We start from the raw sequence: 25,894 nt of genomic DNA on the forward strand, positions 1-25,894 counted from the left end.
TACCAATTTTGTGTCTGTCTGTCTGTCTCTTTCTTCTTTTCTTTTTCTTTTTTTTTTTTTTTTGACTTTACTGTTAGTCACATGCTCCCTTCAATTTTGGAGTTTTATTTTCTGTCTCGAAGAAATATTTTACTTTTCATATGCTTTATTTGAGAAAACTATTGCTGTAGTGTGGATTGATGTTTAAAAGTACTGTGTAGATAGATAATCTGCAAATAGTCTCCCCCTTTGAGGGAATACCATGTCGTATTGCATACATTTTATGCATGATTTCTCGCAATCTATAAATTGGCACTTTCAGATATATGGAGTTATTTCATACTCTGTCTTTGTACAACAGATTATTTCTTCAATTTGTATTTTAATGTGAAGGATTTATACTTAAGTAATGAATATTTCTAAAAATCTATACTTGTTTTTAGAATTGCCAGTCTATCACCTACCATTACATACTTGAATCCTGGTTATGATATCAGTGTAAGGACAACAGAACTATAGATTCAACCCTAAAATCCTGCTACATCTGAGTATCTCTCAGTCACATCATTCCACTATTATTTCTAGAACCCAGAACTGTGCCTGGCAGGGAGGAGTTGGCCACCAGATTTTTGCTGAATGAATGAATCATGTAGGAGAGATTTCAGCATATTACCTAGTTTGGTCCCAACTAGTCAAATTGAATGAATCTTTCACTCAGGCAAGCAAAGTAACCAAAAATTGTTGGACCAGATTTTCTCTTGCTCATTCTGTTGAACTCAACTGACTAAACAGAAGTTTTCATGTGGGTACTAATAATTAATAAATGCGAGTAGGTATTTCAGAAAGAGTGTGACTGGGAATTTTAAAATGTCCTGCTCTTGAAATGGGCTCTGCCATTTACTAGCTCCGTTGCCCCAGGTTAATTGATGGAACATCTCTAGCCCTCACACTTCTCATTTGTAAAATGGGGAAGATACCTTATGAATGTTTTAAAAATATCATTATTTATCATAAAATTCATTTGTTTTCAGAAAACAATTCAATGATTTTTAGTAAATGTAGAGTTGTGTGACCATCGCCACCATCTAATGTTACAACATTTTCATCACCCCAGAAAGATCCCATGATTGTTTGCAGTCATTCCCTGTGCCCACCTCCAGCCCCCAGCAACCAATAATCTGCTTTCTATCTCAGTAGGTTTGCCTTTTCTGGACATTTTATGTAAATATAACCATATAATATGTATCCTTTTGTGTTTGATTTTTTTCATGCTATTACTCCATGTTGTAGCATATATCCAAACTTTGTTCCTCTTTCTGTGTAATGGTATTCCATTGTATGAATGTACCATATTTTGTTTATCCATCCATCAGTTGATGAACATTTGGGTTCTTTCCACTTTGGGGCATAATACTGCTATGAACATTTGCATACAAATCTCTCTGTGTATATATCTAGGGGTAGAGTTGCTGAGGCATGTGGTAAATTTATGTTTAACTTTTTAAGACATTGCTTAACTGTCTTGCAAAGTGACCATACCATCTTACATTTCCACTAGCAATGTATGACAATTCTAGTTCCTCTATATCTTCACCAATACTTGTTATTGCCCGTTTTTTGTTTTTTTATTATAGCCATTTTAGTTGGTGTGAATAATATCTCATTATAGTTTTAGTTTTCATTTCCTTGGTGACTAATGATGGTTGAGCATCTATCTCCTCATGGGCTACCTGGATGCTAAAAGATTTTTAGATATATTTTAATAAGACATTAAGTTATCATTCATTATAGACACAACGTTTGTGTTCATCACTAGCAAAAGAAGTCCATATGCCCCTAGAATTAGTAATTTTATTAATGATATGCTAATTGAAAAAGAAAAGGCTGTTATGCTTCTGAAAAACAAATCCCCAAGGTGGCATCATGCACAGAATTTTTTGAATGCAGGGAAAAATAACAATTATTTTGGATGAGAAATCATCAAATAATTAGTATTGATATAAACTAAACAAGCAAAACCATACACTCGTGACAAAACCTTCAGAGAAATCACAGTGCTTCATTCATCTTGTATGTTGGTAGGTAATGAAATCCAACTAAATAACCTTTTCAGACAAATGAAGTTTCTAGATTTTTATAGCTAAGTGAGAATTTTTAGAACCATTATTATGGTTATTGTTCTAAAATGTGTTATTACTTTGTTCCCCACACTCTTGTACAAAAGATGAAACTTCATTTCTTTATTATCCCCAGTACCCATTATTATTCCATGAAGTGATACAATTCTATATCTATTCTTTTTTTTATTTTCTTATTTAGATGGTCACCTATCAGCACAGTTTGCTTTAATAGCCATGCTGTTTAGAATTTGTGGCTTATCATCACCTCTAGTCTACAAAAATTAGGTAATCAAATTTGTCAAGGCCTTATGATAAATAAGAGTCCGTGAAGTGTTATTTGAGGCCCTAGAGGAAATGTAAACTTTGTAGCTTTGGTAAAACTGATAATTTTCTACCTCAGGTTTCATTGGCCATTGTCTGATCAATTCCAGATTTGGGAATTGTGTACCGAAACATGCAGTGACAAAACCTACCCTTAGTAAGTGGAATGTTACTGTAGACGGTACTCAATTTATACCTCTTCTTATATATAAACAGCTGTATGACTGGCTTAGGACACTCTCCTTACTTCCCTGTGTGATTACATACAATTTTTTCTCTACTTTCCTCATTCCAAGACTTACTGCTGGCAACTGCTGCAAGGATGGTACCCTAATCTTACTCACCATTCCTCATGCCTCAGTGATGCTCCTGAGTCATCCCAATGTAGATGTTGTCCAAGATTAACTAATGGCCATAGGCTCAGTATAGCCTACACCATTATTGTAGGCTTATAGCCAACACCATTACTGAGTGTTTATTCTTTGTCAGATACTGTGCTAGAGCTTCAGGTGCATATTCTTTTAATTCTCAAAAAACTTTCTGAAGTAATAATTATTCTGAAACCTAGCGAGGTAAATTGCGTTGCCAAATATCACCTCCTTACCAAAGTGGCAATGTCTTTATTCACAGTCTCGAGGATAGAGTAAGGAGTGGCTCGAGGAGCTGTAGAAGGGAGAAGGGAGAGGAGACGGGAAAGAAACACGTCTTCTCATCAGAAACCAGGATATTGGGGTCAGAAGAAAAAAGAAAGAGATAAGTGGGAATTGACCCAAATTATCAGCATGTTCCAACCCCAACAGCTATGCAGACCTGACTTTCAGTGATCCTATTTATAACTCTGTCCCCAGCCTGGAACCTGGAAGGCTCACTTTCCCAGCAAGTAAAACCTCAGCTCAGAGCTGAGGAAGTCCCAGGTCTCACTGCCAGCAGGTGTGAGAGGAACGCTATCCTTCAACTCTGCAAATGGAGGCAATGACACTAGTTGACATTCTAAACTTTCTAGTAGTCACATACAGACCTAGATCAGACCTTTATCTGAATAAGGAAACTGAGACCTGGAAAGGCAAAGTGGCTTACCCAAGGTCTTGCCCTTAGTGCTTTTCCTTAGCATGCCTAGCATTATCGGTTAGAACTCTGAGTGTAATGGCCCTGGACCCACTTATCATCTTTAAAACTTCACTCATATTTTGAATTAAATATGTCTTTGTTTACCAACTTGAGAGCCAACCACATTAGACTACTACTATTTCTACTGCAGTATGTGTTCCAAACACCAAATTATAAAGGAACTTTGGAATATAGCCTGTGTGTAATTTATAACTATCTATATCCTCCTATGCATGGATGACCTCGAGACCCCTAATTTGTACTCAGACCGACAATTCGGTTTTAATCAGTGACACTCTGGCCTATCTCGTTACTCCTATGATCACCATGTAAGATTTTTTTAAATCACTTTTCCTTAGACATACTTGATGCTCACCAAATGGTTTCAAATCATTTGGATTTTTAAGAGAATCCCAGAGTATTCATTGAAAGGTGAAAGATACAGCCTGAAAAATCATTATAACACTGTAAAGACAATAATTTACTCCTAATATTAACACCTCTTACTTCTTATATCTTGTCTCCCTAACAGCTTAAGTGCTACTGAGCAAACTTCAAGGGAAAATCCAGTGCTTCTTTAAAATAAATCTTACTCTTCAGTACCACTGTAACTACATATCCATCAAGGCAGTGTGTACAACGTCCCAGGAACTATAAGGATTGCATATAATATGGTGAAATAACTGTTCTTCAGAGATTTGCTCTCACATATTCAAAAGATTTAAATTTGATAACTTACTAAACTATGAGAGACAAAATACTTTTGCATGTCTGGAAATGTCATAAAAGATTTTCAGAAATGAATAGTACATTTTTATTATAAGTAATAAGTTCCAACCTATGTTCATGAGGAAATGAAAGAAGCCAGGCACTGGGGTTTTTCTCTCTTCTAAACCAAATTCCTGTTATCTTATAGGCATTAATGAATTTAGTAAGACTTTGGAACGAAAGCTTTACTCCATGGAATGGAAGGCCTTACACAAAAGTCTGCATATTTGGGAAAATCAAACTGCACGGTCCTGGTTCTCTGCTGCACCAGGATGCAATGTCAGGTTAAATCGATCGTACGCAGCACACACCTAGCTACCTCGCTAGGTGACTTGAGAAGTGTTCCTTCTTTCTGCTTCTTGTCCTGAGTTTTCCTTGAAGGGACTCCACAGAATTGAAAGGGAAGATTCTACATCTATAGCACCATTTTTGGTTGCATCAGAATTAAAGCTAAAGGACAGAGCCAAATCACTGCCTCTGGGAACAGCCTTAAGCATCAGAGCTATCAAAAGACACCTTGCAAAATGTAGCTGTGTCTCTGCAGCGGCTTTCCTGTCTCAGTGTCGCCTACACTGAGTTGCCCTTCACAATACCCTGTTTGTAGTTTCCTTTGCTCCAACCTGTGGTCATTTTTCCCATCATACTGATGGGAAATGATCAAACTGATACCATGCAGATATCATGTCAGGCATCTGTGTTAAAACTAGAAAATTCAATCAATTATCTATATGTTTTCTTTTTTTTTTGCTTAAGAAATATTTATTTGATGAATATTTCTCTAATATGCAAAGCCCGGGTGGTAATATAAAATATAGAAGTGTTTGAATTTTCCATCAATTTTTCATGAATTCCATGAACACTACATCCATTTTTTTATATTATTTTATAACATTATAAGAGTTTCTTTAGACTGGCTGGATAGTTCATGTAAGAGTTAGTTCTTATCAAATGGGTTTAGAGAAAATGTGCTTTAGTATATTTATAACTTGGACTAGGATTATCTTCAGTTATTTGAAGAAGTTCTTCGTAATGAGCCTAAAGTATAAAATGAAATATATCCCAAAGAAATGGCATTTAGTGGTAAGACAGCCTTCGTCTCTTTGTGTGGATTAGTACTCTGTGTCCATGAGCATTCCCTCCTCCTTTTTTTAAATTGTCATTAAGACATTCAAAGCAAAGCAGACAAAAATAGTATTATAAAAAGGGATGGTATCATTGATTATAAACAATCAGTTTAATTATCTCATGCCAGCAATTGAAAAAGCATTTGATACATTTGTAGTAGGCTTTACACGAATACAACTTCATTTCCTTTTCTAATTTTTAAGAATAAAACACTTCTTTCATTTATGATGATGTATTTCCTTTAGTTCTGGTTTAGTCACTGGTTTTTGAATTATAGGCAATAATGTATGTAATTAGTTAGAGTTGTTTATATTTTCTAGTTACAGTGACAAGGATTGTGTTTCACTGAAGAAATTCCAAAATTCACTGTGAAATTCCAAATTTGGTGTAATCAGAAAACCTGGAAAAGTGACACAGACACTTTTAGTAGACATTCCAATAAATTCTAAATGCATTGAGTTCATACATCAAGAATTGGTTTAATTTATCCACACCAAGCCAGGCTGATTACGGCCAACTCACTCATGAAACATTAATAAAGCACTGTGTTCAGCTCTAACATGATTATAATCTGACCTCCTCACACAGGACAGAAATAGAAAGTCTCTCTGATAACATTACCCTAATGCTGGGTTCATCAATCATAACGTGCCCTCTTTTAAAACTTGTTTTATAAAAAGGCCTTTCACGGATGTGCCCTGATAATCTCCCGCGTCCTCAGCCCCGCGGACTCCCGGCGCTGCTGGCCTGGGACTGGACTGTCTGCAGAGGCGGAGAGAGCAGCGTGAACGGGGTGTTGCTTCTACTCTGTTACATTCTGTATAACGTTTTCATATTTTCAAGAAAACATCTCTTTTGTGATAGGCAAAAATTTCCATTGGCGTCATATTAAAAAGCACCTTGCTCAAAGAAGCAATTTTAAGCAAATAGCAGAACCTCAGAATTGTTGAAAGTCTTTTGCAGGGACTTAAAATATTGAGATGGATATCTTGTGTGCGAGAGCTGCTCTGCCACCTGTTAGCATGACACCTGGGACAAACAAGGCACCCTTTTCCATTGGCGTGTCAGTGACCTCCTTATCTCTGACAAGGGGGATTTTTTCGTGACATAAACCTTTCCTGAGAGCCAGTTCTGCGTAAGGCATGATGGAAAACACAAGGACATAGACCCTAATCGGAAGCGAGGGTAAAGTAGAGAAATTCCATCATTTATCCCGCTCGTGCAAGGCCCGTAGCATACGTCATACTGCTCGGGGTACTGGAAACACAGACACGAGCAGCCCAGTGAGTGGCCAGTGAGAGCTCACGCTCTAGTCCGGGGCACAGATACCGTAAAGGCTGAGAGGTGCTGTCATCGTTCAGCCCACGGATCCTTGCTGAGCGTTCCAGGCTCTGTGTACGTGCGTGCAGTACACACGTACTCACTGAGCTTACTTTAGTCCAGAGGGAGACAGACAAAATGAAGGAATAGGTAAAATATCTAGTGTGCTGAAAGGTGAGCAATGCCATGGAAAAAGAAGTGTTAATAGTTCCAGGTAAAGGGACCAGGGATGCAGGGCGGGTGGTAGTGTCCCCTCGTGGTGAAAGTGGGACTTGAACTAAGTCCTGAAGGACGTGAGTGACCAGGTGGCTCAGGGAAAGACCACTGCAGGCGGAGGGAGCAACTGGGCACGTGGGGAGGAGGGAACTGAGCGGTAAGGAGCCAGATGGCGGAAGGCCTGAAAGCCATTGAAAGCACTTGGCATTTTCACGCTGAGTGAAATGCAGTCATCGCAGGGCTGGGGGCCGGAGAGTGCCACGATTACTACTTTTGTTTTCTTTTTAAAATACATGATTGAGATATAACTCACACATAAAATACAACGCACCCATTTTAAGTGTACAATTCAATGAGTTTTACTCTAGTGACAGATACATGCAACCATCACCACCATCAATTGTAGGACATTTTCGTAAGAGGAACTCGCATACCCTTGAGCACCCCTCCACCTCCCAGCCTAGGGCAGCCAGTAATCCACTTTCTGTTTCTATAGATTTATTCGTTCGGAGAGTTCACATACATAGGAATCATATACTATGTGGCCTTTGTGACTGGCTTCCTTCACTTAGTGTTCTCAAGGTTCATCCATGTGGTAGCATGTATCAGAACTTCATTCCTTTTCGTGGCTGAATAATATTCCACTATCTGCATAGAGCACATTTTGTTTATCAGTTCTTCAGTTGAACTACTATTTAGCTACTTTTTGAACTACTTTTTGGCTATCATGAATACTGAATATTCCGTGTTCATTATTATAGAATTATAATAGTATGGTTATTATCATAATTACTATTATATAACATTTCTTCTATGAACATTCACGGACAAGTTTTGTTTGAAAGCCTGTTTTCAGTTCCTTTGGGCATACACCTACAGTGTTGGGAATGACAGGGTACAGTGGACATATCTGTTAGGAAGTTTTGTGAGAGATAATGGTGACTTGGACCAGGGTGGTAACAACGAAGGCAATAAGAAATTAATGGGTTCTTGATGTATTTCAATGTTAGAGCCAACATTGTCCCTCTACAACTTCCTAACAGTAACCATTTGCACTTACCTTTCTCTAGTCTAGAGACAGGTAAGGGAGGGAGACAGGTGTGCAGAGTGCTGATGGCTAGAGCAGCAGAGATAAATCCAGTACATTTTAGTAATTTCTGCTGGGAACATGGTAGGGATGGAGCTTTAGTGCCCATCGTCCGCTTTGAGTTCTAGCAGAAATTCCAGCATCAGGAAAAGCAAAAGTCAACACATCTTCCACTAGATTGTGATCTTTTTGAGGACATGGAATGGTTACTCACCCGTATATCCTCCAAAGATAGTATCTGATGCATGGTAGGTGGTCAATAATTTGGAGCTGGAGAGAGAGTAGACTATGTTCACTTTGTTTATTTGCATTTCAGTGAGACATGCTTCTGGAGAAATTCATCTTGTTTATCACAGTCTCCCTGTGGCCTAGAATACTGCCTGGCCCATGATCCATGCTCCATGTTGAATGAATGAGTGAATGAATAAATGATGAATGAATGTTTGTTCCCTCTGTTGGCCCATGACCCATGCTCCATGTTGAATGAATGAGTGAATGAATAAATGATGAATGAATGTTTGTTCCCTCTGTTTGAAATTTTCTTACCCCAGATGTTCTTACAGTTCACTTCCTCATTATAGTTCTTAATTGTCACAAAGTCCAGAAAGCCTTCTCTGACCACTTCCTCTAAATCAGCAGTCCTCTCCCGATCCATACATACTCCTTAGTGTTCTTTCCTGCCTTTTTTCTTTTCCTTAGCACTTATCACCTTCTGACATGCTCTGTATGTTGCTAATTATCTTGGATTTTGTTGGTCTTCCCCCCACAACAGTGTAAACTCTCTGGCAGGGATTTTGGTTTCTTTTATTCATTGCTGTGATCCAGGATCTAGAACAGTGTCTGGTACATAGCGGGTAGTCAATCAACATTTGTTGAATGAATAAATGAGCTTTTTTCCCCCACCTTACACCCTCACTTTTTCAGATTTCTTTTCTTCCTTCCTCTTGCTTAATCAACCAATAAATATATATTAAAAACTTACTATTTAATGCCATGTTAGGAGCTATGAGAAATGCAAAAGAAGCAATAGACATATATGTTCCCTATCTTCCAACCGCTTATATTCTAATTGAGGGTACAGTATTGCAAGTTTGAAACTAATTGGTAGACCCCATTCCTTTACATAGCACTTTACATTTATATGTAACTTGATTTGCACAAGTAAATTCATATACATTGTCTTACTACTTAAGCAGAAGGGTACTAACTATGTGTCATGGAAATTCATAGAAGAATTCTTAGAGTGTGAGCTGGAGAATTCAGGAAACAAACATTGGACTAGAATTGGAAGGGTGGATATGACTTGAAAAAGAAGTAGGAGGATAAAATGCTTTCATTTTAAAGAAAAAAGAGCAAAAAATCCTCAAAGGTTGTACCAGCTGCTACATGTCTAGGACCGTGAATTGTATGTGCTCCTGGAGCCAATGATATATTGTGTGTCAAGAAGTCCTAAGAAATGGTGGGAGGATAGGATCAATGTTTGAAAGGCCTGAGGTATCAGGTCAAGTTTGCACTGAATGTGTGATGCTAAGAGGAAACTTGGAGGATTTGAAATAGAGGATGACAATAGGAGCATGATGGTTTCAGTGGTCTGTTCCAGCCGCAGGGTGCAAGTTGGTTTAGATGAAAGAAAGACGTGGAAGTCTCTTACAGTAGCCATGTAGAAAGCAATGAGAGCTAAGACTAGGATGGTGCTTGTGGGAATGGAACTAGCCCTCTGTATAATACATCCAGTAAGCGATCAAGTAATAGGATCATTTAAGCTCCCTTGCAAATGAATAGTTAAAGCAACTATGTTGTCCTTATTTAAAGTAGTTGAATGTTTCACTGGGTAATAGCAACAACTTCAATTTAGTCATGAAGAGAAGCTAGTATAGATACTACAGAAGTTGCAGTATAATTTTCTGATTGTCACCTTGAATATATTCAACTCTATTTAGAGATTGTTTTCAATATCAGAAGCACATTTTTGAGGCAATAAGAAAAAGGGCTGGGAAGTATTTTCACTGTAGTGTGGAAGAGGAGCTAGGAAATTCGGTATTCTTAAATAAAATCATTCAGGAGAAATAAACGCTCTCTCCTCACAGTTTATTCCACTAGCCTAGTTTCCTTTTCTGTAAATTTTAGAGATGCTTTATCCTAAACCTGCTATAGAAAGAATTCGCTACTATCTAATACCCATGCGACAGTATGGAAATTAGAATTAGGTAACTATTGTCCATCTAAGAGATATCCGCTCTGTTTTAAATCTCACTTTATTTCCTTCCTTTCAGATCCCCAGGGTCGAGTTATGGATTGGGAATTGGTTTATGTGTGCTTAAAGCAATTGCTTCTGCTTTTAGATATGCAAGTAGAGGGATATGCAAGCTCTTAAGACCATTATAACCCTAATAGCTTAGTGATCAAGTATTTCTTTATATTCTTCAATTATAAGTATTTGTAATAAAACCTTATTTCAAAATCCAAAATGGGTTTGTGCATGAAAACATTGTTCTGAAAGAATAAGCAGATAGCGTGTATTTGTAATAGTAACATATTAATACAGTTTAGAGGACAGTTAAGTCTCAGGCCTCAGCTTTAGATAGGATTTTATGCTTTAATTATGTGATATCTAAAATTCAATTCTTAGATATGCATTTGATTTAGAACCAGATTTAGTTTTTAAATGTTTTAAATGGATTTTCTTTTATTTCTGCAGTGACTAGCAAGACAGGCAATCTATATGACTTTATCTATTTAATCTACTACCTTATTGCTTCCTTGTCATTTAGTGAAATAATTCCCAAAAGAAAAATACCTGAGGCAAAATTATTTAATGACAATTGTTTATTGGTTAACTGGGCTGCCTCTCTAACATGTAGAATAGAATAGAGTAAATAGATTTTTAAAATTTAATTGAAGATTATTTTAAACAACTATGAACTAATCAGTTTTAAAACTGAAATGAAATGGATAAATACTGAGAAAAACATAAAATGTCAAAATTGGCACCAGAAGAAACAGACTTATAAGTCTTCATGAAATTTAAATGGTAAAATCTTCCCTTCCCCCAAAATATCTAAGGCCATATTATTTTACAGGTTAGTTCTACCAAATTTTTAAGAGATAATGGATTAATTTCTTATGCAAGTTGTTCCCGAAAATATGGAAAGCCATGCCGCTCACTTAGGAGGCTAGTGTGATCTTGATTTCAAAAGTAGTTAAAGGGAGAAAAGGAAAACACAATATAATATAAATGTGTGGCTATGAATATAAAAATTCTAAATAAAATATCTAACAGCCCAATAGTGTATGAAATATATTTTTAAAAATGTGTGTGTGTGTGTGTGTGTGTGTGTGTGTGTGTTTTGCAGAGATCAGGAAAAAGGCCAAGATGCTCATATCACTGCTCTTGTTTTATCTAGTTCTCAATTTGAGAACAAGTCTGTAAGAAAAAATAAAGAAGTTTAACTAATAGTAAGAGTTTCCAGAAACAAAATCAACTTATGGAAATTGATAACATTTTTCTATATCATCATTAACCAAGTATAAAATATAAGTTCGAAAATGTTGCAATTGTATCAAAACCTATGAATTATCTGAAAATTAACTTAACCAAGAATACCTTGGCCCTTTATGGAGAAAGTTTTCATTTTTAACAGTAATAAAGTGCATAGAAAATGATCTATATAAATAGACATTCTGGGACCTTGGTTGGGAAAACCTAATATTAATTTTCCCAAATTAATCTATAAATTTTTGGAATCCCACTCAAAATTATCTTGATGCATCTATACATGTGCTGTAAAAATTATAGGAAAGAAAAAAGGTCCACAAATAGATAAGTTAACTATGAAAAAGAAGAATAAATTGTTCTGCATAGTAAAATATATAAGAAATAAAGGTAATTGAAATAAATTAAGAAAACAATAAAAAAGAGTGCAAGGAGCTGGAGATACACACAGATCTAAATAGATAGATGATAGAAGATAGACAGATAGACAGACAGACAGACAGGTAGATAGATAGATAGACGGATAGATAGATAGATAGATAGATAGATAGATAGATAGATAGATAGATAGATAGATAGGTGATAGACAGACAGATACACAGATATATAGATGATAGATAAGAGAGAGAAAAGGGAGGGAGGAAAGGAAATGAGAGGGAAGAAAAGGAAAGAAAGAGAGACCTTACAATCTTTGTATTGGTTCTAATACTTTATTGATTATATTGCTTTTTCTAGTTAGATTATCATATTATCTATAACCAATAGCAATTTTATATCTTCATTTCAAATATATATTTACACTAAATATGATAGCACACATCACTGAGAAAAAGGTGTGTTTGTTTGATAGACAGTATTGGTAAAACTGACTTATTATATAAACAAAAATAATTCTGATTCTATCTGATACCACATATGAATGAAAATGGAGTCTATATGGATTAAAGACCGATATATGGATTAAAGACCGATATATGAAAAGTAAAACCATAAATATAAAGCTAATTGATCAAAAAATAGAAAGTTATCTTTGTAACTTCAAAACAAAGTTCCCAAAGTACACACATAAAGAAAAAAATTGATTATCTCAAAATTAAGAATTTCTATTCACCAAAGAACAATATGGATAATGTTAATAGATGTGACATTTGAGAGAATGCATTTGCAATATTTAAAATCAACAGGGAGCTATTATCTAAAATATATAAAGAACATTTGCAAAGGAACAACCTGACAGAAACCTCTGTAAAAAAAAAAAAAAGAAAAGAAACAAGGAGGCAAAAGTTATGAATAGGAAATTGACAAAAGAGGAAACCCAAAAGGTTAACAGGGACATTTCAAAGTTGTCACACTTGTTAGTAATCAGAATACAAATTAAACCAACAGTGAGGTATTATTTTGTATCTACTAACATTGGCTACAATTAGAAATCTGAGTAATACAAAGAGTCAGTGGGGATGTGACATGGAAACCTCCATGCGCCGCTGGAGGCAGCGGAGACGGCGGCAGCCATTTTGAAGAGCCCCTGGGCTCTTTCTGCACATCCAGTGCAGTGACGCCACAGTCTTACTCCAGAGTATGAGATCCAGAGGCATTTTCACCAAGATCCAAACAGGGATGTAAAAGAGGATGTTTGCCACAACTTCTTGTCGTGAGGTTAGAGGCGACGGAGTAGTGCTCACCACTGGAGGAGATTTGTGCAGCCATTAGAAGCAGTGGACTACCTGTACACATAGCGACATACGTAGAGTTTAAAAAGCAATGCCAAGTGAAAAAAGTAAGAAACTCGGTGAAATCTGTAACTCTATACCATTTTTATAAACCAAAGATACATACACACAACAAATGGGTGATGTTTTGTAAAATCACATGCAAACAAAAGGAGAAACATTAAATACATCACAGATGTTGCCTGTGGTAAAGGAGGAAAATAAAAGTAGTGAATGGAGATTAAAGAGAATAAATAACTTTTTAAACGCAAATTGGTGACAAGTCATTATTCCCTCCACCCCTCATAATCGCATTAAGCATTTTATTCAATAATTGTTTTACTTTAACAAAATAACAGTAGATTTCATCAATCCTTTCTTTCCATATATATCTAGTGGTATCTATGATTTATTTGAAATAGTTGCTGCTTAACTGAGTATGTGGTTATATTGGTAAAAATCTTCCTTTCAATAATATACGTGATTTCACTGCAATTTCGAATTCCCATGAACAGACTTGGGAAACAGCTACTCTATAATGAACCGCAATTTCTTTTTTCTTTTTTTCATTTACTTCACAACACACTGCAAATATTACTGAATAATTAGACTGACTTTTCTCTTAATTAACTAGTTGTACTGAATTGACAAAAATAATTTATACAAATTGACCAAACTGGTATTATAGACATAACCAATATAGAATTTTAACCAACACTTCTGTTGTATTTCACTCTGTTTTCCTATGTTCTAGTTTAAATTGTTATGTCAAAACCAATGATGTATAGAATTCTGTTTAGTTTTGGTATGGAATCTATCTTTTCATAAAATCTAATTGTTTATATTCTGAATGAGGGACATCCAGAATAACTGGTGTAAATAAAATACCAAATATACGCATATATAGAGAACAATTACTCCTGTGAGACAACTGAGGGCTGAATGAACAGCTCCTGAACCACAAACAAGAGCAGGAGACCAAACAGAAAAGGCTGGGAGGCTGCGGGAGCCCTCTGGGAGCTGTGGGAACTGTCGGGGCTGCAGGAGCCGGTGAGCGCCGTTGTTTGTCCCCTTCCATTGTGATAGGGGTAGCGGGAGCTCTATTCAGGTGTGTTGGCTTACCTGCAAGATCACCCAGCTACATTGCCTGGAGCCTTTTATCTCCAAACAAATGGAACAAGCAGGAGCAGCAGAGTGTCACCACATGCACCTGGCCTCCCTGTCACAAGCAAGCCAGGGCCTCAGGTGCTGTGCATACCTGCCCTGCTCCGAATAGCTTCCCAAAACCTCTTAGCACATAAAGACTACACTGAAGACAGTTCTTCACCAGGAAACTTTCTGTACAACAAACAGGAGAGAGGCTGGGGAGATGCGGGGACTGTGGGAATTGTCTGGGGGCGGAGGGGTTGGGAGCACCATTGTTAGCATGCCTCTCCACCTCCATAGGTTGAGTGAGGGCTCTCTAGGTGCACTAGCCTGCATGAAAAATCACTTCAGTGTGTTTCTGGATGTATCTCGCAAGTCCATTTAGGCCCTGAACAAAGGGAGCAAACAGGACCGGGCATTACTACACACACCTGGGCTCCCCACCTGAGGCCACGCTGGCTCAGTAGGCCAGTGCCCCTGACATGTTAGTCACCCACTTGACTTCTACCAGCCTGCCCAAACCACCTGGCACACAGCCTACACAGAGGCTACTTCTACATAAGGCCACTTTTTCAAGACTGGAAGAGATAGCTATTTTGTCTAATTCGTATAAACAAACATAGAAAGTCAAACAAAATAAAAAGACAGAAGAATATCTCCCAAATGAAGGAACAAGAAAAATCCCCAGAAAAGAAACACTATGGGAGTGGAGATAAGTAATACACCTGGTAAAGAATTCAGAGAAAAGGTCTTAGGATGCTCACCCAACTTAAGGATGGAACAGAGGAACTTAGGAAGAACTTCAACAGTTAGAAAGTATAATAAAGGACCACGCAGAAGAACACGATAACTGAAATGAAGACTATGCTGAAGGAATCAACAGTAGATTAGCTAACACAAAAGAATGGATCAGCAACCTGGAAGACAGTTTACTAGAAATCAACCAATTAGAACAATAAAAAGAAAAAACAATTTTAAGGGACAGCTTAAGGGACTTCTGGGATAATATCAGGCATTCAAACATTTGCATTACAGGGATCCCAGAAGGAGAAGAAAGAAAGGGGAACAGACACCTTATTTAAAGAAATAATGGCTGAAATTTCCCCAAACCATGGAAAGGAAACAGGCCCAGGAAGCACAGAGAATTCCAAACAAGATGAATCCAAAGAGACCAACACCAACATATACAGTAACTAAAATGGCAAAATTTACACATAAAGAGACAATCTCAAAGGAAGCAAAGGAAAGCCCATAAGGCTGTCAGCTGATTTCTCAGCACCAACTTTATGAAAGGAATGGCAGGACATCTTTGAAGTGCTAACGGAAGGGAACCCACAATCTAGAACAATTTACCCAGCAAGGTTATCATTTCATCCAACAACTACAGAATACACATTTTTTTTCAAGTATACTTGGAACAGTCTCCAGGATAGATCACATATTAAGCCACAAAACAAGCCTCAAAAATTTCAAGAAGATTGAAATCGTATCAAGCATCTTTTTTGGTGACAATTGCATGGAACTAGAAATCAACTACAGATTAAAAAAAAAAAAAAACTGGAGAAAACACAAATATGTGGAGACTAAACAACATGCTACTAATCAACTGATGATCAAAGAGGAAATCAAACAAGAAATCAAAAACTATTTTGAAACAAATGAAAATGAAAACACAACTTCATAAAATTTATGGGATGCAGAAAAAGAATTTCTAGCAGAAGTTCATAGCTATGCAGGCCCACCTCAAGAAACAAGAAAACAAATTAACTGTAAAACTAAAGGATCTAGAAAAAGAAGAAAAAACAAAACCCAAAGTAAACAGAGAAAGCAAATAATTAACATCAGAGCAGAAATAAACGAAATAGAAATTAAGAGCTAGTTCTTTGCAAAGATAAACAAAATTGACAAACCTTCAACCAAACTCATTAAGCAAAAAAAGGAGAGTCCAAATAAATAAAATCATAAATGGAAGAGGAGAGATTACCACTGACACCACAGAAATACAAAGAATCTTTAAAGAATACGCGGTCAATCATAAGCCAACAAATTTGACAATGTAGACTAATTGGATAAATTTGTGGAAGTATATAACTTTCCAAGAATGGACCAGGAAGAAATACAAAATCCAAACAGACCAATACTAGCAATTAAATCAAAGCAATAATAAAAAACCCAACAAATGTAAATCCAGGACCAGATGGCTTCACAGGTGAGTTCTACCAAACATGTAAAGAAGAATTAATATCTGTCCTTCTTAAACTATTTCATAAAATTGAAGAGAAAGGAGTGCTTTCAAACCCATTCTATGAAGCCATCATTACCCTTGATATAAAAAAAAAGTCATCACAAAAAGAAAATGATAGGCCAATATCCCTGATGAACATGGATGCAAAAATTTTCAACAAAATATTAGCAAACTGGATTCAACAATACATTAAAAGGATTATATACCATGACTAAATGGGATTCATCTCAGGGATGCAAAGATTGTTCAACATCTTTAAATCAATCAACATGATACATCACATTAACAAAATAAAAGATAAAAACCATATGATCATCTCAATAGATTCAGAAAAGGCATGTAACAAAATTCAACATTTTTTATGATAAAAACTCTCAACAAAGTGAATATAGAAGGAATGTATCACAAATCTAAAGGCTCTATATGACGAACCCACAGCAAATATCCTACTCAACAGTGAAAAGCTTAAAACTTTTCTTCTAAAATCAAGAATGAGACAAGGATTCCCACTATCACCATTTCTATTCAACATAGTATTGGAAGTCCTAGCCACATCACTCAAACAAGAAAAAGAAAGAAAAGGCATCCAACTCAGAAAGGAAGAAGTAAAACTTTCATTGTTTGCTGATGACATGATGCTATATGTAGACAACCCTAAAGACTCCAACAAAAAACTGTTAGAATTAATAAATGAATTCAATTACATTGCAGGATACAGAATCAGTATACACAGAAATCTGTTGTGTTTGTATACACCATTAATCAATGGTCAGAAGGAGAAATTAAGAAAACAGTGCAATTTACAATTGCATCAAAAAGCATAAATTTACTCAAAGAGGTATTCTGAAGCTAAAAGACACTGAAGAAAGAAATAGAAGATAAAAGTAAAAAGAAGGATATACCTTCTCATGGATTTGAAGGATTAATATTGTTAAAATGCCCTTACTTCCTAGGGCAATGTGCAGATTCAATGCAATCCATATTAAAAGACTAATGGCATTCTTCTCAGAACAGTTAATCCTAAAATTTATATAGAACCACAAAAGACCCTACATAACTGAAAAAAGAAAATGAGAATGAGCAAAGTGGGAGGTATCATGCTCCCTGACGTCAAACTATACTGCAAAGCTACAATAATCAAAACAGTATACTACTAGCATAAAAACCGGTATACAGATAAATGGACTAAAATAGAGCACCCAGAAATAAATCCTCGCGTATATGGTCATTCTACAACAAAGGAGGAAAGGATATACAATCAAATAAAGACAGTCTCTTCAATAAGTGGTATTGGGAAAACTGGACAGATATAAGCAAAGGCGTGAAATCACACCACTTTCTTACACCATATACAAAAAAAAAACTCAAAATGAATTAAAGACTTAAATGTAAGACCGGAAACCATAAAACTCAGAAGAAAACATAGGCAGTAAACTCTTTGATATCAGTGTTAGTAATATCTTTTTGGATATATCTCCTCAGGCAAGGACAACAAAAGAAAAACTAAATACATGGAACTATGTTAAACTGAAATGTTCTGCACAGCAAAACAAAAAGATAACCTACTGACTGGGAGAAGATATTCACAGTGATACATCCGATAAGAAGTTACTATCGAAAATATATATGAAATTCAGACAATTTAACACCACAAAAAAATGAACAATCCAATTTTTAAAAAATGGGCAAAGGACGTGAATAGACATTTCTCCAAAGAGGCCAACAGAAATATGAAAAGATGCTCAGTATCACTAATCATCAGAGAAATACAAATGTCACAATGAGATATCACCTCATACTCATTAGGAATGGCTGTCATCAATAAATCAACAAATAACAAGTGCTGGCAAAGATGTGGAGAAAAGGAAACCTCCGTACGCTGTTGGTAGGATTGCAATTTGGTGCAGCCACTATGAAAAACAGTATGGAGTTTCCCAAAAAAATTAAAATAGAAGTACCATGTTACCAAGTAATTCCACTTTTTGGTATTTATCCAAATAAAACAAAGACACTTATTCAAAAAGCTACATACACCCCTATGTTCACTGCAGCATGCTTTACAGCAGCCAAGATATGGAAGCAACCTAGATCTCCATCAATATATGAATGGATAAAGATGTGGTATTTATATCAAATGGAATATTATTCAGCAATAAAAAGAATGACATTTTCCCATTTGCAACAATATGGATGGACCTGGATGGTATGATGCTAAGTGAAATAAGTCAGACAGAGAAAGACAAATACCATATAATTTCACTTATATGTGGAATCTAAAACAAACAAACAAACAAAAAAGAATAAGCAATACAAAACAAAAACAGACCCGTAAATATAGAGAACAAGCTGGTGGTTGCCTGAGGGGAAAGGGATAGGGGACTTGGAATAAACAACTGAAGTTAAAAATTAAAAAATAGATAAGTAAATAATGCAGTAGACAGACAAGAGGTATATGAAAACTCTAGTGAATGGTTAGTAGTATTATGCATGTAGCAGTAATAGTGATTGTGGTGGTGATGGAAAATACCAAAAATTTTGAAAGGAATGAATCAAGAAAGTGACTGAAGTTAATAAATCACTACTTAAATGTGAGTACAGGAAAATTGAAAAGTACCATTCAGATATTTTATAGATTAAAGAAATGAAATGTAATTATCAGAGGACTAATTTAAGTAATTATTCATTAAGTGAATTCCAAACTGGTTTTAAAATCTTAGAAATCCGGGGCATACGTCCAGAGAATGACTTCATTCATGTATTTAGTTACAGCTGAAATTTAGAAAATTGTTTTATGTGGCTATACATAGTTGATCTTGAAGAAGCTAGCTCTCTACAGCTTTTTGCTCGTGTTCCTGAAATCAGTGTGTCTTAAATCAATAAGAAATTGATGATAACTGAATGCAGTAAATAAGAATTGAACAGCTCACATCACAGGTATGAACAGGACTCCATGCCTACATGTCACAGGACCTCTAGGCAGCTTATGATGGCTTCTTAGGAAACGAAAAAGCCTTCTTTTTTTCTGACTTTTAATGGCAGCTTACTGACTCTCAGTAATTTACGTTCATTTCCCACCGGCTAGCAAACATCTAAAATTGCCCAGTGATTCCAAAACTGTATAATAGCAGAGTTAATTCATAGCAGAAGGAAGGCATTTCCTTTTGGTAGAGTTAGGGGTAAATTTGAAGAATTTTAAGCAGGAAAATAAATGTATATCAAAATTTCTAATAAACTTGTTTAGTTTTAAGCTAATGTTTAAGAATTAGGAGGGAAATTATAAAATGACATTAACACAGGCATTTCAAATTGTTTTTCTTTTAAACGTGAAAGTGTCTTTGTGAGATACCTATTTAAAATTAAAATCCGTATCATATACATAATGGAGTGAAGAGAGAGTTAAGCATTTAAGAAAAAGAAAATTTTCATTTAGGTCTATGTTTTATTAGAGGTTGAATTTTGCCATTTCTCGGAGTACAAGAGCTAAAACTGTAACATGTAGGAATGCAAAAAGCATATTCTACTCATTTATGCAGACTATTTCAAAGTGAAAAAAGATAGGGGGCTTTGCTAAGCGTGTACTGCCCCTCATTTTTTTTTTTTTCTGTCTTGACTCATTTCAGGCCCTGGAAAGTGAATTTGTTTCTTGTCAACTCCATCAGTGGATTGACCTTATATTTGGCTACAAACAGCGAGGACCGGAAGCAGTCCGTGCTCTGAATGTTTTTCACTACTTAACCTACGAAGGCTCCGTGAACCTAGAGAGCATCTCTGACCCCGTGCTAAGGGAGGTAGGTGTTTAATCCCATATTATTCCACAAATTTCTGTCATCCATCCCTCAAATACAAATTTGACTTCCATCTCTTTCTGTATAAATTTCCTTTCAACATAAATTTTTACAAAATACAGATCTCAGTTCTTGGCACATGTGGAAAATGAATCTTATATGTCAAAACCGAGTAATGAGACCAGCATATACTGTTCCTTTTGAATTGCAAACATATATAATGCACTTCAGTATCCCTATTTTGTTTTACTTCAGCATCTTCATTAAAATGTTTAATGCCTATGTGGTATTAATGAAACCTAGTTGAATATTTAAATGTGAATAGTTCACATAAAAATAATCTGCCAGTGTGTGTTTTTTTTTATAACAGCGAAATGACAACCTTCTAAACAAAAGACTCAGAAAATGCATCAGTAAAATAGATGAGGTTATAGTATGTTCTTCCCATATGTTCTCACCCTGAAATTTTATAGCTAGCAGTTGGGAATTATACATTATAGTATGTATATAAGTATTTTTAGTGAAAATATTCAGATAAAATATTATTTAAATCACTTCCACATTGCACAAAAGGATTTCAGATAGGTGAAAAGAGTGAACGTGCAACAGCTGCTGCGTAAGTGTTGCTTCAAAGAAGCTCCATTCGAGGCTTCCAGTCTACCAGATATCTGCCATCTGGTCTACGCAAAACAAGCAATCATTTCTACATTTCCAGTCAGTGTAATGCTTTTAAGGGGGAAAAAAATTTTTTTTAGACGTAGGAAACGTGTAGATTTGGAAAATAAAGCTCTACAAGAAAAATTTGCATCCATAAACTTACTTCTTATGTACCTCTATAAAAACAAAATGACTTCATTTGTGTGGCTTCAAGCGGAGAAGAGGAAGGGAAGGGAAGAACTTCATGATCATTGATCATTGGACCCTTAGGGCTAATACTCAGAAAACACATTGCAAGCATGGTATTAAGTGCAATATTATACCATATTGTATATAGAAGGAAATGGAATTATTGCCTGAAGCTTGGAGAAATCGATAGAGACAGAGAGTAAATGAATGAGAGAGAAGCCAGATATGAAATTAGTTGATAAAATAATGGATTTTCTCTACAAACCATTACACTCACCTAATTTAGTATCCCCAGTTGTATACAAACTATAATCAGATTATTTTGTAGGGGATAATTCTGAGTTTAATTATTCTCTTAACAATACACCTTTGTTTAACACATATCCAGTTCTATAAATGCCTTACAAACTATATTCTCCTTTTAGAACCAATACCTTTAGAGTCATACAAAAATAAAATTATTGGAATAATTTATTCTTTTATTCCAAACCAACACCAAATTGTTTTTTTGGCTTTTAAATACCACAGACATTTTTGCTCTTGAATACTTTTATTGTACGTTTTTGTCCATTTTAACACTGTTCTTATAAAGAAAGACGCAAGTTAATCTTCACAGAATAAAAATATTCTAAGCGTATTGCACATAAGGAAAATGCAAGGTAGCATTAAAATTGATGTTAAAATAGCACAATTTTTATATGTAAATGAGAGTAAAAAAGAGATTAATGAGAGAATAAAAAGAAAATAGAATTGAGAGTTTCTTTACATGGATATAGTGTTTATTATTTGAATCCTATAAAAATACCTGCTTCTACAAAAGATCGCATCATTGCTTTGATCAGTGGAAAAAACTATGTAGGTGTAGGTCTTAATTGTCAAACTAGGACTTTCTAATGAGACATTACTTGAAAATGTGTAAATAAAACAAAATTGTTGTTGTTGGGTGGGAGTGGTTCAGCCTCGGGGTTTGCTTACTGTCCGGACAATCTGGACAATGTGTTCTGCGCTGCACCTCATGACCTCGTAGTGATGCAGGCCATTGGGTGCCAGGGTGCTTCGGGTCAGGGCTCTCTCCCTCCAACATCCTCCTGAGCACATCAGTGCTGAATACTGAGGTTCCATTAGAGACACTGTGAGAACCATTCCGTGATACATGTGTCCTCCCTCCCTACACTCCGTGCTTGCCGGTCACACCCAGTAACTCTTATTTCTCAGAATAGGAGGTGAGGAAGCATACCTCCGAATAGGAGGTGAGAAAGCACATGCCCAGACACATTTACGTTTCTTCCCCCAGGAGCGTAGGCCCAGGCACACACCAGCAGAAATCTCTGCCCTGACCCTGTGGACCTGTGTCAACTCAACAGGTTATATCTGTGTCAACAGACTAAATGATCTGAAGGGGTATTGGTTCACTTTCCCTCTCCCGCGCCCCACCCTTACCTCCTCTACCACGAACCCAACAGTCCTTCAGCAAAAGTTCTGCACTAACATTGAAGACCCGCAACAGAGGAGGACCCCGCTGAATCTTGTGCCGGGTCTAATGTGGCCACGTGCTGATTCTTGCTCTGCCTCAGTTGTTCTCTCTAAAAGGAGAAATAACACAGAACTTACATTTGCCAACATAAAGGTGCTTAGCATCTACTGTCAGAACAAAGAACCGAGTAGAGAAGCGGAATGAAGTATCGCATGTTCGTTATTTGGTGGTCATCTGTGCCCCCTTATACTCACATTCCCCCTGTGAGAAGGCCCCCGGTAGGCCCAACACCTTCTTACACATCAGTGTTGACTTCCTGGAGGTCTGCACTGTGGTGCTGGACTTGAAAGCGTTGATACTCACCTATGTGATCGGACATAAGCTCTTGGGAAAAGCAGCGTTTAGAATGTCAGCCCTTTATTGAGCTGAATGATTCCCCTTTATTTGATAATATTTATCTCAGTATGTTTTAAAATACTAAGGTCATTACACTGCACGTAAATAAAACCAAAGGAAGGTTCATTACAGTTATCTCATACTAAACTCCTAAAGAAGTGGCCCAAGGAAGATAACTTTTTTTAATGCTTAAATTAAACACTGATTTCAAAGAGAATATTTATGAATGTACCTTTTGTAGAAAAAAAAATCCCACATTTGGAGCTTTGAAGTTAGTGCTAAAATTTGAGAAATGGCTTAAGGTTATTGACTCATTCTTCCTTGACAGGTGAAATCATGAAGCAGCACTAACCACAGCAATTATGGCATTAAAATGTCAAGAAATTAGAGGTCAGAATACCAGATAATTTTCTTCTCTGTGTCAGAATTAAAAATTGACATTCTTTGACAGGTTAGGAGCTCTGTTTGAGAAAAATATGACAGCTTAACTTATTTTATACTTGTAAAGCAGTAATTGATAATAAACTTCATCATGACAGCCTCTGGGCAGAAACATGACAGGACAGTTCTGGTACAAAGCTCTTCTTCATATGTAAACACTAGATCTGTTGAATATTAGATATTATTTAAATTGACTTAAGTCTTGGCTTACATCATAATCTCCTAGACACATTCTTTTCCCAGATGAGCTCAACTGGCTGAACACTAATTTTAAGCATGGTAATGAATATTCTTTCTTATCCATTTTGCATATTAGTAAAAATTATGTGATTTGCTTTATATTTTTCCTTGCCAAATGATGCTTGAGAAACTATCCTACAACCTGCTTAGGTAGTAATTATCTGGTTCCATATTTTGTTGTTACTCAAATGTCCATAAAACAACAGTGTCAGCATCACCTGGGAACTTGTTAGAGCGTCAGACGCTCAGGTCTCCCCATCCTACTAAATCAGAACAACATGCATTTAAAGAGATCCCCAGCTGACTTGTTTGAGACATTAAAGTTTAAGAAGCACTGCTCTACTACAGGTGTGTTAGAATGATCTGGAAAGCTTTTTCTTTTCTACAGAAGTAGAGAGAATGGTAAATGAACCTCCATGTACCTATCACCAGATTTCAAAAATGTTAACTCTTATTTCATATATATTGCCACACCTACCTCTCAACTATTTTCAAATACGCATGTCATACCTATCTAATCCCATCTAACTCTCCATCCTCTGCCCCATCCCCCATCTCATGAGCACCTCAGAATATCCAGGGAGAAGGTTCAAGCAGGTTTATTTTTTGGGGAAAAAGAAAAATCTCTCCAGGCATTTCATATACATTCCCAGTTGAAAACCATTAATCTAACCTAAAACTCTTCAGTGATTTCTCCAAGGACACCCAGCCCGACTTAGGCGAGATCTCCTAATTCTCAAGTCAGCGTTTCTTTAGTCCCATTATTTTCTAAGAATTTAAAAATAAGAGAATATTTACTAATGCTTATTAGTTTTAGGGATGATATTCTTACTTCTAAAATGATTCTTAAAAATTTAAGAGATACTAATGTGTATTTTTATTTTATTAAGTTAAACTATATTAAGTGATTTATGCTTTTGAAAATGTTAAACTTTCCACTCAGTAAAATTTCCAGTAATTATAGGGAAAGTTTTAAGATTGCTTTAAGAAGTCTGTATCAGCCATTTTGTTGATCATTTGTTCTTCCACTTCCCAGAAAAATATAAGTTTTATCAGTCTTTGATAATTCCAAAGACATTATGGGATTATACCATAGTCAATAGTTGGTTAGTAGAGATTACAAATTAAATGCTACAAATGTTTGATTTGTTGTACATACTCGTATAATAAGTGAAAAATATTTCTAAAATTGTTTTTAAAAATTATCACATTTATGATCATGGAAATATAATTACAAGCCTCTCTGCCTCAGAGTATGATTACATGGTACAATGAAAAAAATGATAGGAAGGTAGAAATCACATAATAGGCTGTATCACAACTCCACTGTTATTATATGAGTGACATTAAGTGAGTCACTTTACTTGTATATACCTTTGTTTTCCCACCTGAAAAATAAATACCTAACTCATAGAAATGATACCTAACTCATAGGGCTATATTTGAGGATCATATGAGAAAAGATATGCGAAAATACTTTGTAAACTAGAAAGCACTACATAAACATTGATTATTATTACTTAAAAGTATAATTGAATGAAGTACTTTGGAAGAATTTTGTTTTAATAATTTATTTCTCTATATCATCTACAGTTGACACTGCCAAGATGAAAAATGATTTAATTGACTTCTCTTTGATAATGAGACATACACACATATAAGCCCATCATGAAAGGCTATTTTGTTGTTAGACTCTTAGAACAGATGGGCCATTTATCCGTTGTGCATATATATACACATTTATCTATTTAGGCTGGAAATACTAAAACATTAAATACACTTTAATATTGCCAGTAGTCATAAAAAAAATGGTGTTCTTAGTCTAATTTTTGTTACTAGAGTTTCTTGGTGTTCTTAGATTATATTTTCTTCGCTTATTATTGTTTTATCTGACAGAGATAAAGCATTCCTGTGGATCTGCTATCGTGCACATCTGCCCATAGATCACTTCAGTATTCACTAGTTTTTCTTGCCGAAACATTCCTTGCTACTAGAGAACTGACGTAATAAGTTTTTCAGGAACACAGAAGACAGATGTGTCTTTTACCAAAATAGCAGCAATGCTGGCTTCCCTAG

The 25,894-nt window shown here is 35.9% G+C and overlaps 1 protein-coding gene across 4 annotated transcripts in view; it reads left to right on the forward strand.

The window, feature by feature from the left end:
• NBEA (neurobeachin) overlaps positions 1-25,894 on the forward strand; it is a 656,028-nt gene that overhangs the window by 594,863 nt on the left and 35,271 nt on the right. For all 4 annotated transcript variants that reach the window (XM_081046841.1, XM_081046842.1, XM_081046843.1 and 1 more), the window contains one exon: positions 20,257-20,424. In XM_081046841.1, the coding sequence (XP_080902967.1) occupies positions 20,257-20,424 (168 nt within the window). The remainder of the gene's footprint in view (positions 1-20,256; positions 20,425-25,894) is intronic.

The sequence above is a fragment of the Rhinolophus hipposideros genome (genome assembly GCF_964194185.1).
Source record: "Rhinolophus hipposideros genome assembly, chromosome: 4".
NCBI lineage: Eukaryota > Metazoa > Chordata > Mammalia > Chiroptera > Rhinolophidae > Rhinolophus > Rhinolophus hipposideros.